At 55.1% G+C, this 19,043-nt stretch overlaps 1 protein-coding gene across 2 annotated transcripts in view; it reads left to right on the top strand.

The window, feature by feature from the left end:
* The window catches only part of LOC117651254 (zinc finger homeobox protein 4), a 111,476-nt gene extending 93,141 nt beyond the window's left edge, over window positions 1-18,335 (top strand). For both annotated transcript variants that reach the window (XM_034395087.1, XM_034395088.1), the window contains exon 6: window positions 12,711-18,335. In XM_034395087.1, coding sequence (XP_034250978.1) covers window positions 12,711-13,309 — 599 coding nt within the window. In that variant the 3' untranslated portion in view covers window positions 13,310-18,335. The remainder of the gene's footprint in view (window positions 1-12,710) is intronic.
* Window positions 18,336-19,043: the final 708 nt, after the last annotated feature.

Here is a 19,043-nt window from a genome sequence, read left to right as displayed (position 1 = left end):
ACAAAAAGAGCGCAGGACAAGTCCGCGGCAGTTTGCGAAAACGCGCCGCACCCCTCGCAACCCTGTCGCCGCGCGCGTGCCCACCCGCCCCTCGGCCCCCCACCCCCTTCGAGTTTCTCGCTGTTTGATTTGAAAAAGTGCGACGCTTCTTTTTTATTGCGATCCGCGCAGAGTTTTAATTCGTGCGCGCCACGCGTGACCAAACCAGTGTGCCAGTGTGTGTGTGTGCGTGTGAGTCGGCGAGTGTGTGTCTTCCCAATCCTGTTAGATCGGAGCGCGTCTCCTTCACACGTGTATCCGAGAGGCAATGTCCCGACGCTTGTCACCATTCTTCCAAATAAAAAGTCACAACGGCTCTTCTTGGACGAATTTGTGTGCCGCGGCCGCCGTTGGCGCCTTCCCGCCCCTCCTCCGTTCCGCCTCCCCCCGCCACTGCTCCGCCCGATCGCCTTCCAAGACCCTCTGCATTTACGTGTCTATCCCTTCGCTATTTATCTCCGCTCCCTTCCCTCCCTTATCTCCTTCAAAGGCTTTTCTTTTAAACAAGTTTCCCCGAAACGGGAGCGCGGCTCGGATTTCGTTAAAATAAATTGTGTGCCCCTCCGCAGATATATTCCCGGGCCGCGCGCCTCGATCGCGGGCCGCGGGCCGTTGGCGGGCCGGGCCGCCCTTGTCGCCTTGACGGGAAATCCCGTCAGTGCTGCAGCCTGCAAAGCCTGCAAAGCCTGCAAAGGTAAACAAACAGGCATTTGTCAATCTGCGCGCGCGGCGCAGGATTACAAACATGGCGACCGCTTCATTTCAATTTGAAATGGTGGCGGCCTGGCGGCCCGCGGCCCGCGGGGCAGCCCGTCTAGAATGCTAAGGGGCCGAGGCGGCCCGCGGCGACTGCACCCCGACGGCGCACAGATTTTACTTCCCGATAAAACTGATGAAATGTGTGGCTTTCATCGGCGCGGTGCGTCACAGCCGGTCACGGCCGCGGCGTCGTCAAGGTGTCGAGCCGATCAAGCCGTCGGCCGTCCCACCGGCGATTAGTCACCGTGAACTAGGCCGACGCTCTGATTGTTGCCTCTGCGATTAATTGGTGCGGTGGGCGCAATACCAACGAGGCATCCATCACGCTGCAACAATCTCAGTTCGGCGTTTTTTCCGTTTGTTTGCAGGTGAGTGGCCCCCTGAGAGGTCACGTCGGGTCGGCTGGCTGGCCCAGGGGCTGGCCGGCCGTCTGGTTTGTCGCCGTGACGTGAGTGAAACCTCCTGACGGCCCTCCTGTGACTCACTAATTAATACCGAGTGCGCAGGTTAATCGGCCCGGTGTGTACCCCATTAGTTTGGACCAGTCCCATTCCCCTCCCGCTGCGCCCCGATGCCTGGCTGCCTGGCTGGCCGCCTGGACCGTCCAGCCTCGATTACGGGTCGGCCATTCATGGGACATTGTCGCACAGCCACATTTTTTGCCGTGCGAGGCCGAGAGGCGCAGTGGAAGCAAGTGTCCTTTCCCCTCCGCCCGTCGCTGCCTCGCGCTGCCTCGCAGTGTGTCTGCCTTTGGGTTTGTTTTGCTTCGCTTAACATATGATTTACAAAAGGCGAGCGCGGCGCGACTTGGCTTCGATCCTATCGAAATGTCACACAGCACACAAGGACAGGCACACGCGCGCCCTCTGGCGAGCACAGCGCGACACTACGCTCCAAGCGGACTAGCGGAGAAAAGTAATTATGACCCGTGTGGCTTTACCTCGTGCTGGGCCGTCCAGGAAGGGCCATCCTGGAGGGGCCGACCCGGGCCGCGCTGCCGAAAGGGTAGCGGGCATTGTGTGCGTATGGAAATGAGTTTTGTTTACATTATATCAGTGCGCCCCTGCGGCCCCTGCGGCCCCTGCTCCGGCGGGCGGGCCAAGGGCGGGCGACGCGCAGGCCGACGTTTGAATTTACATGAGGTAACTTCTGTCAGTCAGGGAGCAATTCGGGAGTCGGCCGCGGACACTGACAAACCGAGGCTGCACCGCGGTACCGTCGGCACAGTCGCCAGAACGGGGAAATCACGTTCCAATCGTCCTTTCCACGTTACTTCGTTCGCTTTCCTTCTTTTTTAACAGTGGGGCGACGTGTCCGGGATGCACCGTCGGGCTGGCATTGTTTTCCACGACCTGCGGAGGGAGGGGAAGGGGGTGATCATGGCTCGGAGGCGTTGATATGCATATGATGTACGCGGCGGGGTTGCGAGCAGAGCAAACAAGAGGGTTGGCCGGGCGCAGCGCAGCGTCGTGTCGCAGTGTCCTGTCGGGACGCGCGGGGCCGACCAGGCGGGGCTTGTCGACACGGCCGGGGCCTTCTCGCACTTTATTCCGAGTGATAGGCATCCTCATTGTCACCGACAGCGAGCCAAGGCATGGCCAAGGCCCTCCCGCCCCCACCGCGTGCTGCTAAACGGGGCCCACCTGGCCGGTGGTGGTGGGGTGGTGGTCGGTGGCGGGTCGGTGGCGGGCCGGTGGAGGGGCGCTGTCCGCCAATCAACTGCGGCCATCAATGCAACCCCGCCCACCCCCGGGCGCCACCCCCACCACGTAATTATCAACACGCGATGCGGCATTAGGGAAATTAATATTCGACGAGTAATTGGTCATGCCGGCCGCGCCGCGGGCAAGTCCCGCACGCCACGGCCACGCCACGGCGCCGCGATGCGCCCCGGAGGCCGCCCCGCCCCGCCGGCATGACCCCCGAGCTCGCTAGCAGCACAGGATTTGCCGAACCCGGCGACCGCGCAGCCAGGCCGTCTGCCTGCCACTCGCACCTGTTCACAAACCGCACGCCGCGTCAGCTGGCGGGCTGCGTGCGCGTGCCCCGAATTGGCGCCGCAACGGTCGCGGCCGAGGCGGAGAGGCACGAGCACCCCGACGTCGCGAGGCGGGCACGGCAAGCACCCTATCCGGAGGCCATCTTCATACGGCTCCAAAGAGTTGGCCGCACTGCACGCCACGCACCTTGCCTATCTCCATCTGGCCGGCGGAGCGGCAGAGCGGCAAAACGGGCGAAAGGCGAGCGGCTCACTAAAACGCGCCGCTATCTCCATCTCGTTGTAATTAGGAGCAACACGCTCCCACGCTCATTTACCTTGGCCTCGCCAGTGGCGTCGCCGCCCCGCCGGCCTGGCTGCCGCTTGACCCGGCGCGTGCCTGGCCGGCCGGCTCGCACCTGGCGGATTAATTGAGCGGTGCGTCTAATTGGCCGTCACGCCCACCGTGTCCGCGCTCCCCGCCCCGGTGGCCGTCATCAGCGGCGCGGCTAACGAGTGGCCGATAGGCCGGGCTGCGGCCGGGCCTTGGCCGCGCCGCCCAGAAGCGTGCGGGGGCGGCGCAGCCTGGGCGCGGCGCCGGTGGCCAGGGACCAGGCCGGCCGGACCGGACAGGCTGCCGGCCGGGTCAAGCACCTCGAGAGGGGCCGACGGCAGTCCTCGCGGGGAGGGCCGACCGCGTCCAGGCGCTGGGCCCGTAACGGGCGGACCGCGTCCGTTAAAAAGGTGGTCGCTGGATTGGGGAAACAGGGCCGCGGGCCGTGCCAAAGGTTGGACGACTGCGCGGTCGTTTGCAGTGGCACAGCCCAGGGGCAGCCCGCCAGCTGCCGTCTGCGTGCCGGCATGCCGCTGCAGGGCCCCGGAAGGGCTCGCGCGGGCAAGCACCCGCTGGCTACGCGGCCACGAGCCGAACGCTTTGGCTACCTTAGAGAGTCCCGAGGGTCCCGGGTTTGCCCGGCCAACTTCCAAACCGCTTTACCGAGGGCGGTCCGGACCCGGCCTGACGTTATTGGGCAAACGGGCCGCCCTGGCGCCACCGGAATGTGCCCTGGGGCCCGCGGCGGGAGTGCTGGAAAAATGTTTTCTGACTGGCTGTCTTCTGCATGGGTGCAAGGTTTGGACGCGCTACGATGTGTTGCAGTGCGCCACTCGCTGCCACGCGCCGCCATCTGACATCTTTCGCGGCATGATCCCCCAGGCCCGCACCAAGGGCTCCCGCCGGGACACCGTGGCTTTCCATCGCCGCCCGCTCTTTGGCCTCAAAGCGGCCCGAGCGGGCGGTGTGCGCCCGCGGCCAAATTCACCGCTTTTATCGGGAGAGTGTCAACACGCCGCCATGTAACTTATTTGCCCTAGCACGGCCCACCCTGGCGCCCCTGCTGACATGTGTGCCCTGGCCGGGCCCGCGGCGGTAGTGCTGGAAAAATGTTTTTCTGACTGGCTGTTCTTCTTTTCATGGGACAAGAGTTTGGATCGGACGATTATCTGCTGCCGCCGTCGCAGCACCAGCAACCCGCCGTAACGTGACATCTGCACCCCGACCCCCAAGGTAACCCGCGCCCCTGGGCTCCACGCCGCCAAGCCGCGGTTGGCTTTCTTAGTTGCTTTCTCGGAACGTTCCATCGGATGTCCGTTGTGTTTTTTGCAGTTTTTTTTTTTTTTTTCGGGAAAGCGGGCGGCGTGTCACGCGACACTTGGCACGCCCCCCGTCATTTCAAGGCCGTAAAACACGTAAAACGTACCAAATCCCGCGCGGCCCGCGCGGCCCGCCGGTAGCCTCGGGAGCCTCCGGGAACTTGCGCGCTATCTGGCCGGGCATCGGTCGTTCCGGCGGGGAAATGTGCTTTCTTTGAGGTTACCGTCGATATTCGCACATTACAGAACGCAGCTGCAACTTGTGCAGTTACGGCCGCCAAGTCGGCCATAGCGCCTCGGCATTACAGTCATGACCTGCGGGGCAATTATCTGTCCCCGCCTGGCAGCCCCATTTTTGGCTGGGCGTAATTGCAATTTCTGGCTGGCTGCTGGCTGGCCGCCTGGCCCTTCACGGCGCTTCTCATCCAACGGATGGCAGCACTCGCATTCAGGGCGCTCCGCCGGAATCTCCGCCCGAATCTCCGCCCCGGCGAACGGCTCCTCGCGAAAACATTCTAATTAAGTTGAGAATAATTGGTGTCATTCCTTGACTCGGCGGGGCTCTCTTCCTGATTGCCAATTTGTTCCTTTTGCTCATTCAGCGGGCGTAAAAACGGGCGAGGGGAGTGAAAAAAGGAGCCTCCCCCGCAAGGCCGCACGCCCCGCCGCGGCGCGAGGAGTGTCGACTCGATGAAAATTTCTAATTACTTAATCTATTTCCGCACGCCCACTAATCAGGCGTCATCGGCCGGCTGACTCGCGGCTCGCCAATTTCGCCTCCCTTCCCGGCCCGCTAATGTCCCTTCACGACCTTAATTCATCTTCATCAGGCCGGATGGACGGGCGTATCGCTCCCGAGGTAAAAATATTAACGACTGCCGAAAAAAAAACGAAAATAAAGAATCGAGGGAGACGACTTGCAGGGGTGGAGCGAAGGGAAAGGGTTACCTACCGCAGACAAGCCTAATTGAGTAATTAACAAATTGATTAAGCCGGCCAACCCCTTGGCGGCAACAGGTGTGACACGCTTCACCCCTTGACTGAAACAATACCCTCCCCCGGCGTGTAATTGTAGCCACCACTAATTGCTGTGTTAATTTTTTTGCTCTTGTTTTCCCGCGACCGCTTGCGCGCAACGCGCGACCCCGCTCTGCTGGATTGCCATTGTTTCAGCATTTTTTTTTGTCCACAACTTTTTTCTTCTCGTTGCGCGTGATGCTGGTATTGTTTCGAGCGATGGGGAGCGCGCTAAGTAGTGACCGCCAAGCCTTGATCCGTTTAATCACTGCCCTCGCCACCCCTCGCCACTCCGCGCCCCGCGCCCTGCCACGCCAGCCACGCGCGGCACCCGGCCTGGCCCGGCCCGGCCGCCTCGATGCCGAACCAACTTTCTGATGAAAATGAATATTTCACGTCCATGTTGTTACCTTGTTGGCCGTGTCCTTTGTGTCGGCAGTCAAATGGGCGCGCGACTTGTCCGCGGTGGACTTAACGTAGAAAAACGCTCCAGGAGGAAAAAAAGGAAGGAAACGTTATTAAAGGAGAGGGAGGGCGGCGAAAAGGGGAGTGGCGATTGTTTACACCACCAGCCAAGTCGCGGCGGCCTTAATTAGTAAATTAATTATTCACGACTTGGAACCGGATGATTTTCAAAAGAAGCGGACAAAGGGAGTAGGGAAAAAAGCAAGATGGGAAAAAATAAACGCCTGAAAAAACTTTAAAGCCACTTCCTCGCTTTCTTCTCGGTTTTGTGGTGCGAGGTGTAAGAGATCTTAATGAAAAAGGAGGAAGGAACAAAGTAGAGTGAAACGGGACCTTGGAAGGGCGGGGGCCGGGGGCGGGGGGCGGGGGGCGGGGGTGTGGACTCGGAGGGAAACCGCAATCGCAGGTGAATTCGGGGCGCCGTTTCGCTGCGGGTCCGAATGATAATGAATCAAACGCGGGGGAGGCACTTGAATACCGACGACTCATCGTTCCGCCGGCCCCACCCCGCCCCGCCCCACCCCGCGTCCTTCCCTCCTCAAATCTTGTCAGTAATGGCACCTCCCTCCCTCGGGCTTCCTTTTCCGCTCAGAAAATTTCAGCCTGTCTTGCTTTTCTCTTGTGGATTTGGTGAGGCGTGCGCGAGGCCGAGGCGGGCAGGCAGGCCTTCCTCGGCGCGCTGCGCACTGCAGCGCCCTGCTCCGCCATGCGTGCCTCCGACAAGTCCCTCGACAAGCACCCCGGCTTAATCAGGGCTCGGCGGAATTAAAAAGCCGTGTTTCGGCGCCGCCATTGTACAACCGGGATCTTGGCGGAGCGGCGAGCGAGATGGCAAGACGGGCAAGACGATCAAGGCGAGCCTCGGGGCTTTTTCGATTCGTTTGCACGAGCCCCGTATGCACAGCGAACGCGTGTGCCGAAGACCCTCCCTATCAGGGCCAGGCAGTGCGGAGGGCGGCCTCAGGGATGCAGTCCTGTTCCGCTCACTGCGCCGAAAAGAACGAGCGACTCCTCGAGGAAATCGACAGAAAATGAAAACTAGAGGTAGTCGGAAACTTCGTCATTCCAGACCGCCCAGCTCGTCTCTCGGTTTTAGGCTCTCTTTTCGCTCCCATTCTCCGCTTCCGGTTTGGTGGGCGATGTTCCGAGCCGGCGGACGACGCGGACGACGCGGCTGCCAAGTCCGCCTGCGATGAGTACGCTATCGGTCCCCTATGAGGCATAAAGAATTAAATTGCCTCTTTTAATTCCACCCCCACTGCCATGGCCGCACCCTCCGTCTCCTATCTTGGCCGCTTTGCAGCACGCACACGCACACACACCAACTCACTCACACACACACTTTCGAATGCCAAGGAAGGCGCGCACACGCATTTGCCTGGTGATCGCTCAAGCGCTCCCCTAATTTTCTTACTTTCCCTGTTTTCTCCGCCGTTCTTTTCATCCTTGCCTCCCCCATTCAAAATAACACGCTTCGATCTGGGTGCACCCCCGAGGCTCACGACGCCGCGGCCGCGGCGCCGCGTCGACCCCGACTCCACGCCAAGCAACGCCAAGCCGGTCACCGCCAGCGCGGGCAACGCGAGTGTCCAATACCGCTTCGAGTTCCGAGTGTAGGCAACCCAGTCCCTTTCCTCGCGGGCCTCGCGGCCTCGCGGGCTGCGCAGGTGCCTCGCCCTGTCATTAACCTGCCCTCTCCTTCCCCCGCGCCTCCCTATCGCGGCCTCCTCTCCACCTACTTATCCTTCACTATCCATATTCAGCCGCAAAAGCTCTGCGCGCTCCGCGCCACCCCTCGTGCGGTCTCAGGGCGGCTCGGCTCGGGGGTGGCTCGGCTCGGGGGTGGCGGCGCACTGCGTATTAAAAAAATGAATGCGGGGTGAGGGTTTTTTTAATGCAAGACGTTCTCCCTGGGGTGAAGTCCCGAACCCCCATCCCTTGCCCGCTGGGGAGCGAGCGCGCGCCGCCGCGCCGCCGGCGAGGGCAGGGTTGCGCTGCCGTCACCCACCAAAACGAAAAGAGAGGAAAAAAATATCTGCAGACAAAACACTTTCCGGGACTTTTTCGTTCAGAGGGAGAGAAATTAAACGCATGATAACTTCGTGTTCCTTTTGGAATTCGGATGCGGATCGAGCGCCTCCAGCGGGAAACACTCGACTGAGTTTCCCTCTTATCGCTTTCGGGGAGAGGAGAACATTTCGCACCGTCACGAAAACTATTCCCAACAAAAAGTTTGCTAACGCTGAATGCGTCCCCACATTATTTGTTTACCCGCGAGCGCTTTTTACTTGCTCCCCTCCGCCTCACCAAATTTACTTCCCACTCTCGCAGCACCTGCGCCGGGCGCCGCGACGCCGCGCAGCCGTAACTGCCGCCTTGGCGCCGCTCTTCCCGCGACGCGGTGCGGCGTAGCGTGCAGCGGGGTGTCAATGCACATCAGGGGTGCCGCGACGTCTCCCCCCTCCCGCATGCTTCAAACTAAAAGCCGCACCCTCGTTTTTAACCCCGCGAGGGGGTGGCGCGCCGCGGCACTGTGTGGGTCGCGAGGGTGCGGCGCCGCGGTGCAGGCCGCGCTGTTTTCCGAGGCGCTCCACCCGACCTTTTTTATTCCGTCCGTTCTCTCTTTTCGCCCGCGGAGTTTTGTCCGGGTAGGAAGGAGCAGGCGCGCTGCCTCTCAAAGATGTAATTTCGCTTTGACATTGCTCTGGTTCTTCGGCCGGTCGAGCATGCAGGCAGCAAGCAAGCCGGCCAGGCCGGCGTGAATAAGGGCAGCAGTACACCGCAGAGCCTGTTAGTGGACATGCCTAGTTAGCTGATGGCCGAGGCCAGGCTGGGGCCAGACTGGGGGCGGCTCTAGGCTCTAGGGGCGCAGGGGGTGGGTGGACCAAAGGGTTACACAGCCAAACGGACGCCTTGGCATCGCATCAGCTTTACCCCAAATAATCCAATTCCTTCATCACACGCCGTGTGCGGAGTGAGTGACCGCGCAGGGCTGTGGGAAAGACGGGGCGGGGGATGGGGGGGGGGGGGATTTCATAGTTAGGCTGGATTAAGAAACCCTACAGCGGTGTCCCGTGTCTGGCAGCGCGTCCGGCGCCGAGTTCCGTCACCGAAAAAACAACGACAGAAAGTAAAACTTATCCGTCTGGGCTCGGGGAGGGGAGGGGCTGCTAAGGTGGCGGCCGGCAAATGGGTCATTGGCAGAAGCTCTAGAGTTCGGCCCGCGCGACGTCGCCGCCACGACGTGATTTTAGCCTCAGCGCGTGTCGCCGCAAACGGGCGGCGGCGCGCCGAGTCTAGTCCGCACCGGATCGGCTCGAGTCGGGTTCTCCGCATATTTAGCCGGACTTGGGCCGTTTTGTGGGCCATTCCGTTTTACGATACGGATCTCGGACTACGAACAGTGACATCCATTCCAGCTGTCGATAATTCAAGCCCGTGCGTGGGAGTTCACACCTGGTGCGCCGTGTTTGCTCTGGCCGATGTCACTCCCAGTCACCCTCTGGCTTGGGCCTATGGGACGCGTTGGACGCGTTCGCCGTGCGGCAGCTAGAGGCGCCGAGGCACGCCGAGCACCGAGCCGAGCACGCCATGCCGATCTGAGTTCTGAGGCCCGATGGCCGATGGCCCACCATGGACCGCGGCCCACGCACTCGCTCGCTAATAAGGCCGTAATAAATAACTTGGGCCCCGAGTGTTGGCCGAGCCCGATTCGTGGCGTTGGCGCAGCGTTTAAATTAGGCCGCGCGGCAACACGCTCAAAACCTTACGAATTACTTTAAGCATATTATTATATTTTGCTATATACTCAAAATGCTTCTGTGGGACACGCTACTTTTCTTAGTGAGGTCTGAAATAGTTTAAAGGTTTTAAGAGAGGACTACTTTTCGGGCTACCTTGGTAGTTGGTCCCCGACCCGTGCCAACGTAGATCTAAAAGGACAGTCAAAATTACGTCCAAATCCTGCAACAAGAATTACAGCAAGGTTTGACTTAATTTGCGACGTGGCCGCATAGGGAGCGTAACTGTGCACCGCAATGGATATTTTTGTGGATGGGCTTTGGCCTGGGCTTTGGCCTGGGCTCGGCCCGGGCCGTGCTGCGCGCTCCCTCACAGCGCCTCTCCCCTCCTTTCTCCCTCTCATCAGAGGCGAGAACGGATTAAGTGTTATTCACGGTGGTGGCCGGAAACTCCCTATTATACAAGTGTGACTGCCTGGCCGCCTCCTGCCGGTCATTGTCGCCTTGTTGCTGCTTTAGTTGTTGTTTTTCGTGCCGGATAATAAGTGGATCAAGTTCATTTTTGTCTCTGAGCGTGTGGCGTCGCCGCGCGTCGCCGCGTCTCGGTGGCGAGGATTGACACCCCTCCCTCCCCCCTCCCCGCGGGGCTCAACACCCTCGTTTCCTGCTCAGGGAAGCCCCAGCAATTAAAAGACCCTGATTTATCGCGTCAATTTTGAGAAAAATTTGTCCGTCGAAGGTCGAGCGGCGGGCAGGGTCGGGCGGGCAGGGCCGAGCGGGCAGGACGCGGCCTCTGCGGACGTCGCCAAGTCGCGGCCAAGTCGCTCCGTAAATTAAAATAAAGTGACACTTCCGCGACGCGGCCGTGCAGCAAGCCCCTCATTGTTAACGAGTGTTACAGCGCTAGCGCGCTAGGCCCGACCCGGCCTAGAAATCCGTTTGGTCATGATAGAATAATTGTGCTGAGGCCCACGAGAAGCCCGTTAGGGGCACACACACAGCCGCACAGTCACACACACACTCACGCTCACACTGATTAGTACGAATGAGAGCCGCGCTGGCCAGAGCGCTGTGACGTCCGTCCGACGCAAAGTGAATCGCCTCATCAAGACGAATACAAGCGGAAACAAAGCCACCTTTTCCTCCCCGTCTGCCGATGTGCCCAATGTGGAGCAAGCGGCCTTCCTTTTGGGGGCGCATTGTCTTTTCGTCTAGCCGCGCTAGCCGTGATGGGTGCCTGTCGGCCCGTCGGTGATACCCGTTTCCCGACCAGTTCCAGGTGTTGATTTTTGGCTCAGATTAAACCAGCTCGCGGCCGGGCTACGCCGGGCCGTGCCGGGCTAGGCCGCGCGGCGTGCCCAGTCCTCGAGGCTGACGGCCAAATCGTTGATGATGTCTTATGGCGTTGGCGAGTTGGCGAGCGGACGGACACATGCGCGGCCGGGAGGATGTTCTAATTATCTAATCTACTTAAGGGAGGACATAAATAGCTCGGCACTCTCCGCCCCAGAAGGCCGGCCCGGCCGCGGACCGCGACTTTTTGATCGGGAGATGGATAAGTGTGTTTGATCGCATGATTTGCTGTCTATTTATCTATGCCCGGATAGACAAATAGACGCAGCGCGGCGCCCCGCTGCGGCACGGATCGTGTTCGCCCGGCCCGCTTGACCCGCCATAATTAGACTGACTCATCACGGACTACACAGCCAGGGCACAGCCAGGGCACAGCCAGGGCACTGGCAGGGCAAGGCAACCCCTCCCCCGCCGGAAAAGAACCAACAATCATAACTTGAGACGCTGGAAGTCGTTGCGAGGATTACTCATTAGCGGGTCCACTCGGCAGTCCGGCAGCGCCTTTGTGTGTTCAAAGATCGCGGCGCCAATCACGGCGGCCTTAATCCGCCAAGTCCTCTTCCATTTGCCTAGCGCCTCTGCCGCAGCCGCGAAGCCGCGCTGGCCGCGCTCTAGTGTACGGAAACATAAACCACCGCTCACGCCGCTCACGCCCCGCCACTCACGCCAGCGCGCCAGCGTCCGAAAGATTTGCCTTTATTGTCTGCGGCGGGCTCACACCTATCATTGTTTTCAACACATTACCCCCGCCACCTCGCTCGTTTTTTCGACAGTTGTTTCGCCACCTGCGGGCGAGCGGGGCGGGCGGGGCGCGCGGGGCGGCCGAGCGAAGGGCGGTGGCTGACAAGACGCGGCGTGACGTCACGTCCGGTCATTTGTATCTCGTTTAGGCCGTCACGGTAACGCGCCGGCCGCGTCACATACAAATTAGACCTATTTAGCTTCCCGACCGGCTCATCCACGGCGTACACCGCCCCTCCCCGCTCTGATTTCCTCCGCCCGATACAGTTTCGCCGGCCAGGCGGATGGCGGGGCGGTACGGCGGGGCGGTGCGGCCACGGCCCCGCGACAGTTATGAAACATCGACCGAAATTAAGACGAATGGCCCTTTCAGCGGGCGTCTGGGCTGCAGGCGTCCGTCCGAGGGCCGGGTGGCCCGCCCGGCAGCACGGCATCACCTGCAGTTCGAACTTGGGAGAGCGCTCCCTGCCACGTGGGCCGTGTCGGACTAATTTGTCTGCCGGCCCTTGCCAAGGCGCGAGGACAGGGCGGGGCGGGGCGGGGCGGGGCGAGGCGGGGTGGGGCGGGGCGGGGCGAGGCGGGGCGAGGCGGGGCGAGGGGCGTCGCAGCACGGGGTCGTGGGCCGGCCGGTCGCCATGCCCATCCTGATACGGCGTAATGTGTGCGATTCCCCCGCCCTGCCCTGCCCCGCTCCACCGAGGCCCCCGCCGCCCGTCTCGTTTGCCAAATGGATCCAATTGTCCGTAAGCATTTTGGTCACTTCGTGTTGGCGCGCTGCTTTGCGCGTTGCTCTGTGCCGGACTATCTGCGCATTCAAATCGGCGCGCCCCTCGCTCCGCGTTAGAGCGTTCATTGCGATTCATCTCGGTTTCAACTGGGCGCGGCGTGGCACGCTGCGGTGGCATTCCAGCCGGAGTGTCGCGACGTCGCGGACTGTGCTTGACGTGTCTTCTTGTGTGTTGCAGGCGTCGAGGGCTCGCTGGTGACGATGCTGGGGCTGGAGCCCGCCGCGCTGCAGGCCATCCTGGACCAGACCGGCCCCGGCGTCAGCTCCATCCGCATCGCCGTCCCCGAGGAGCCGCCGCCGCACTGCCGCGTGCTGGACGCCGAGGCGGGCTTCGTGTGCAAGAAGTGCCGCCTGGCCTTCTCGGCCGAGGTGGCGCTCATCGGCCACCAGCGCGGCTGCTGCCCCGGCCAGGTGGGCTGGGCCGTGCGCATGATCGCGGCCCGCTACGAGTGCAGGCTGTGCGTCGGCGCGTGCTTCGACAGGGCCAGCGACGCGCGCCGCCACTGCGAGTCCGACGGCCACCGCGGTCGCCTGCCCGGCATGCACCCGCCCCCGCCGCCCGACTCGCCCTCCGACGCGCTCTCGCACGAGATGGAGGACGTCGTGAACCAGATCGCCGCCCTGGCAGCCAAGGCCGCCCAAGAGGGCACCACGTTGGGCACCCCGTTAGGCAGCGCCACCCCCGACTCCAACGCCAACATCTTCTGCCAGGACGGCAGCAGGAAGGGCACCGTGCCCGCACCCTGCCCGCCCACCTTCGCCATGCCCACACTGTGAGGCGCATCCTACCCTTTCCCCCTCCCGGAACGGACGCCAACCACCACGAAGGCTTAGCGCGTTCCTCGCAAACGGAGCACGCATGAAACTAATCCTCGCTTACACGATGAAATATCGAGACTAGGGTACATACAATTTGAAACAAATATGACGTCGTTGTCCCCGAGCATGTTGTTCGTAGATATACATATATTTAAAATTAATTTTGTTTTCTGATATGGTTCGGGTGTACGTGTACAAAATTTATGTTATTGCCTTGTGCAATACTAGATATGTAAGTCTCAAAACAATGCAGCTATTCGTCCGCGACCTTGATGCTGTGCCCAAGATAAAATAAAGTTACAAAACTCGCTCTCGATGTTTTTATCGAACCAATTGTCGAGTTGTTCACGTCGATGATATGAAAAGAAAAAGTATGTGCGATAAAATTAAGGCAAAGTACGTAAATTTATGATTAGCAATCAATGCTGCTTTGATTGGTTTTGTTGTTAGATGTACTTGTACATATGACGTCTGAGATCTTAGTGATAAATCACAACAGTAGAATTGTCATTAGGGCGTATGAAAAAAACTGAAACTCGCTACAAAGAAAATATTTGTTACTGAGTAACAAAGCTATATAGTTTTTGACTTGATTTGTTTAAATCCATATTATTTAACAAAACGTTTATGTTCTATGGCTGCAAAACAGTTTCTTGATACTAGTTAGTTAAGGATTATAAAGTAGCAAAGTACATGTAAAAAGTGCAATATAGAACAAAATGAAATGTTTTCTGATATAGATGTGTGGTTTACTATCATTACCCGAACATAGTGCTTTCTTATATGTTGAAGAAAAATGTTGTGTTTGTATTTCGTTAGTGTTTGGTGTCAGTATTCCTTGTGCCATACTGCGGTAGGGGCAAATGTGAAAACTAGTGATTAGAATATGTATCAAATGTTGATGTTCCTGAAAGCGTGATTTCGTTTGCGAGGTAACCTTATCTTCGAAGCATTTACTTTTGAAGTGGCATTTACCTATTGACTATGTGAAAGAAGTTACACCGAGGCCAAACATAAAAAGACAAGCTAATGGCTTTAGTTAAAAACAATCGTCCTGACGATTAAGTTAATGTTCCCAAAAGGAAGTCGCACATATGACGCAAGTTCCTAAAAATTCACACATTAAGCGTCCCCGTGCTCCTCTTTTCCAGGGAAGTGATAGTGGCATTTGCCCGAAGATGTATATATCATAATTATTGAAATAATGGTTATATTGGATGTAAGGAGATTGTGGTGATCCATTGGTAAGATGCTAACACTGACATTAAGTGTCAAATTGATATTGAAATCTCACACCTCGCTATTGTATTCTAAGCTCTTTATGAAATAATTTTAAGTGACTATGTCACAAATTACTAATTATATATTTAAGAGAAAGAAAGAATATAATGAGAGCCATGCTTGATTACGTTTGTTTTTTTCTGTGACGTTGTACCGCAATGTAGATCAACATTGTTTTGTTTGGAATGATGATTCCATTTCCATCTTTGGTTCCGAGTAGCAAGTGCTATAGGGTCCAAATTTGTTAAAGAAAGGTGCGATCTCCATGCGGTGTCTACCAACGACGAGAAACATATTTTTTAAGTTTTGTGTCTTTGTTTTGGCACAAAACATTGCGTGGTTTGTTGACGCAAATTAAAAGTACCACAAATTCATCCGCATTGTCTTTCTCTCGTTGGTACATTAAAGAGGCACCTTTCACCCGCTTTGAATCGTGTTGGCTTTCAAAGCGGCTGCATGGTGCCCCTGGTCCCTACTCGGTGCTGGGAACGGGGTAGGGGCTTTGGAAAACAAATGCATTATTTGTTTCCCAAAAAATATGAAACCGAGCTGTAAGAGTAAGGCTGTGGACTTAAAATGAGATTTCATCAAATAAAATCATGAATATAAGAGCTCTATAACAACACGGAAACACCGATTGACACAGCCACTCGATGAAGTTCGGGTTCCTTCCCAGCAACCCAAGGTTCCTATCTTTAGCTAACAGTTCTAAGGTTCCTCATTATCATGTGCTTTTTCTATTATAATTAATATAAATTATTAATAAATGGCAAACTATTGATTGTCTTAAAGCAAGTGACGCATTATGTGTTCCGTGAAATTAGTATCTTTAAACTTGAAGGTGTATCTGTGTGAATGAACGAATGTAAGGGTGCGCGTGTGTGATAAAGACAAGGGTGGGACGATGGAAAACAGCTATGTCTAAAACTAGAATACCGCAAACTATGCAGACTTACTTCCTTTTACCAGCTTTACAGAAAACGTCTGTACTTTCGATGCTCCGGCTCAAGTTATCTTGCGTAGACTGTGATACATCACAGGTGCATAGCGCTTCATTGTCGAACCCATCCTTGTCCGTAGGGATCATTTACCAGGTAAACGTTCTCACAAGTAGAACGTTGCTGTTCCTCACAGACTTTTGTCGTTCTGATTTCGTTTTTTTTTCTGACATAATCGGTAAGTCCGAATGGAGGTTATTTTCTCCGGTGATAAGTAATCGCTGTATTTTGCTTGTGTTTATTTAATGTATTATGTACGCTGTTTGTGTCTCTGTGTTATTTGTTTTTTGTTGATTTTGCATTGTTTTGAGATTTCATTTATTGCATCAATTGGTGCCAATCGGTACTAGTCCTTCCTCGTTCTGAATATTCAGACAAAATCAGATAGTTCCTATGAATTTGTCCTACCAGGTATCGCTAATTGAGAAAGGTTTATGTTGGGTAAGGCTTGCATTACAGTCCCACCCAGAGTTCATTTACATTCAGCAAAATGACGTGATTATTTAGAAGTTTTGTTTATCCAGGCGAGGTATAAATAATATGTGACTCATGAAGAGACCATGTAACCTCTTATGGCAAATGCCCGTGAACAAAATGGCAATAGATTCTTGCACGACTAGGCAAAACTGTTGAGTTAGCGTACAATTAAAACGAAACCTCTCCCATTTAATAATTATTTGTAGCATGTGTACGGACTTGGATATTAATAATATTATTATTACATGAATTGATATTGTTTCTTTTGTTTAAGTACAATTTTATTGTTAATTTCGATGTACGTTAACAGATTTGAAGTGATCAATGCTGCTGATTAAGGTTCCTAGTAGTTTTCATATCTTTGACAAGCAGTTTTCTATTTTTTTTTCTTTTCTAGATGGTTTAATGTTTAGCATGTTGGTTCAATGTAACACAAATACCTGTCAAAATTATAAGAGTACCTCAATCGGGGAATGCCTTGTCTGCGACAAGACATTGAATATTACACCTAATGCACATCAAAAAATTAGGATTTCAACCTTTGTTTTTTGAAAAACAAAACTTGTTGCATTGTCTTAATAACCTCCGGCTGTCAAATAATGTCACGCAAAAGTCATATCGTTTACGTACCCCAATTTGTTTTTGTGTTTGTAAAATCGTATATTGCTTTTTCCTCTACTGTTTCTAAAGAGATACAAATTTCTGCATTCTTATATGACTCCGCTATAATTGTTAGAAGGGTACATGTAAGCATTTTCTTGCGTATTTTTTGTGTTATTGTTTTGTCGTAATGTTTTTTACTGAAATAGTGCAATGGCAAGTTACTTGTCATTTATATTTTTTGTATTGGTGATACACATTTTGTGACACAAAGTGGTGCAAAGTTCCTAAAACGACAACCTCGCCTCTAGACAGCGTGGGCTGTAGATTCAGCCCATTGCTTCAGGGTTTTAGATTATTAAAATTATTGTTTCACTGGCATAAAATGTTCAAACAAGGCATCCTCCTCATTCGGATGTCAAAAATATATGATCAAGTGGCTACATCTCTCGGGGTTCTACAAGACATAGTTCTTCAGATTTCAGATCCACTGATCTTAAGGTTCAAAGTTCCTCAGCGCAATTATATTTATATTTGTGCGAAATTTCTCTATATATATACCTGTAGTTTACCCTTGTTGCCGATTGTTGTTTTAACTCTCCGTCTTCCATTTGAGGTATGATAGATGTTCCTCTTTTCTGTATTGGCATGTCTCGAGAAAATCCCTAATTCTGAAGCCGATAGGGAAGGGCACACTACGTCAGTTACGCCGGTGACCACTCGCGTATATGGAGTATAACGTGGCGGGGTCCCGGCACTGGCGGACAGTTAAAAACGGCTGCAATTGCGGCAGCATTTAATTTGCGCAATTGTCAGCTATTCTTGAGACACTTTTATCCATTTTCTTTTAATTCTTTTCCGAGCCGGTAATACGTTCCTTAGAGTCAAATGATTGTTAGGGAAATGTGTACTGATACTTATTTGGTCTCTCCTAGGTGTAGCGCTTTTGTACCATAACTGCACCCAAGTGCACCACCTCTTCCGTCACTGAGGAGTCTGCCCCTGCATCTCACAGAGCCACTTCATGTAAACGGCAGATCCAAGCCGTGTGTGAGATATTGAGCAGAAATTTGTAACTCTTTGTCATTTTAATGTCTAATCGGCCATAATCTATAGAAGATTTCACTCGGAGGCATTAAACCTGGCCGATGTAGTCGAAATCACGTAGTTGAGCTTTTTTCAGGTAATCAGAGCAAAGAGATGTATTCTAAACGTAGCATACCCAACGTTTCAAAATGTCGACCGTTTACATCTGAACCGAGTGAAAACGAGCGAATGGGCTATGCACATTTTATTTCGTTTATTCTACCCCCTTGATATACAGATTTCGTATGGTATTTGACTGCCGACAACCGGTACTGACTGTTTCCCTGAACGGGTTTTCTACCAACTGTATCCGATATGGCAATGTTAAACGATTTGTTTGTGACGAGACTGCCGTTTTCATTACTGTTTTGTTTTTTCGCCCAGTTTTGTAACGTGGTGTTACTTGCGAACCTTACTGCGATATTAATTGACTATGTTCCATTGTTTGAATCACATTTTATGGCGATTATTTTCCACACCGAATTGTATCAGTTTGGATTTAACATTGTATAAATGGTAATAAACTGCTAGTTTATCAGGAATGTACTTTTGTATTCACTTGTATTCCATACCCGATCCCTGACACTGACACGTGGATAAGCCACGAGGCTGAAGCAAGAGCCCGCAATCCCAGCCCAAAAGTGGTGACTACAGCCACTGCCAGTTCATTCATTGCCGTCTTCATTCACTGCGCGACCAGCGCGCGCCGCGTCCCGACGCCGAGTGCAGTGAGCAGGCTCGACCCGAGACCGCCCCGCCACGCTACGCCAGGCTACGCCAGGCTACGGGCCGCCGAAAGGGGACAGCTGGCGACATCTATCCGCCGCCCTGCGCACTACGGGCCCGACCGCCGCGGCTAGCCGTTCGCCCTGCGGCACAGCTCGCGGCGGAGAAAGCCGCCTTTCGCAAATTTTTGGGTGGCCCCGAGACACTGACTTGAGCAAAACAGAAATGCAGGCAATGTCAAAAATAACCACGAAAACACATTTCTTTCGCCTTTTTATTCTTTATTTCTGAGCAAAGACACGGCCGAAGCCGCTAACATCTCTCAGTATGGGCTGCTTTACATGCGGCCCAGGCAAGGGGTTCACGGTGGCGTGCGTGAGTGTGTGTGCGAAAGGGAATTATTGTCCGGATGGCGCTTACATTACGCTTCTTTAGGCGCCACGCTTTCTTTCTTTTCTTCCCCGTTTCATCTCCCCATTCCCTCCGTCCGGGCGCGGCGCCGCGCGGGGCCGCAGTAGGGCCGC

This window comes from Thrips palmi, unplaced genomic scaffold (genome assembly GCF_012932325.1).
Source record: "Thrips palmi isolate BJ-2018 unplaced genomic scaffold, TpBJ-2018v1 HiC_scaffold_5, whole genome shotgun sequence".
Classification (NCBI taxonomy): Eukaryota; Metazoa; Arthropoda; class Insecta; order Thysanoptera; family Thripidae; genus Thrips; species Thrips palmi.
Note: the sequence above shows the minus strand (reverse complement) of the source record. Positions and strands in the feature narration are given on the sequence as shown.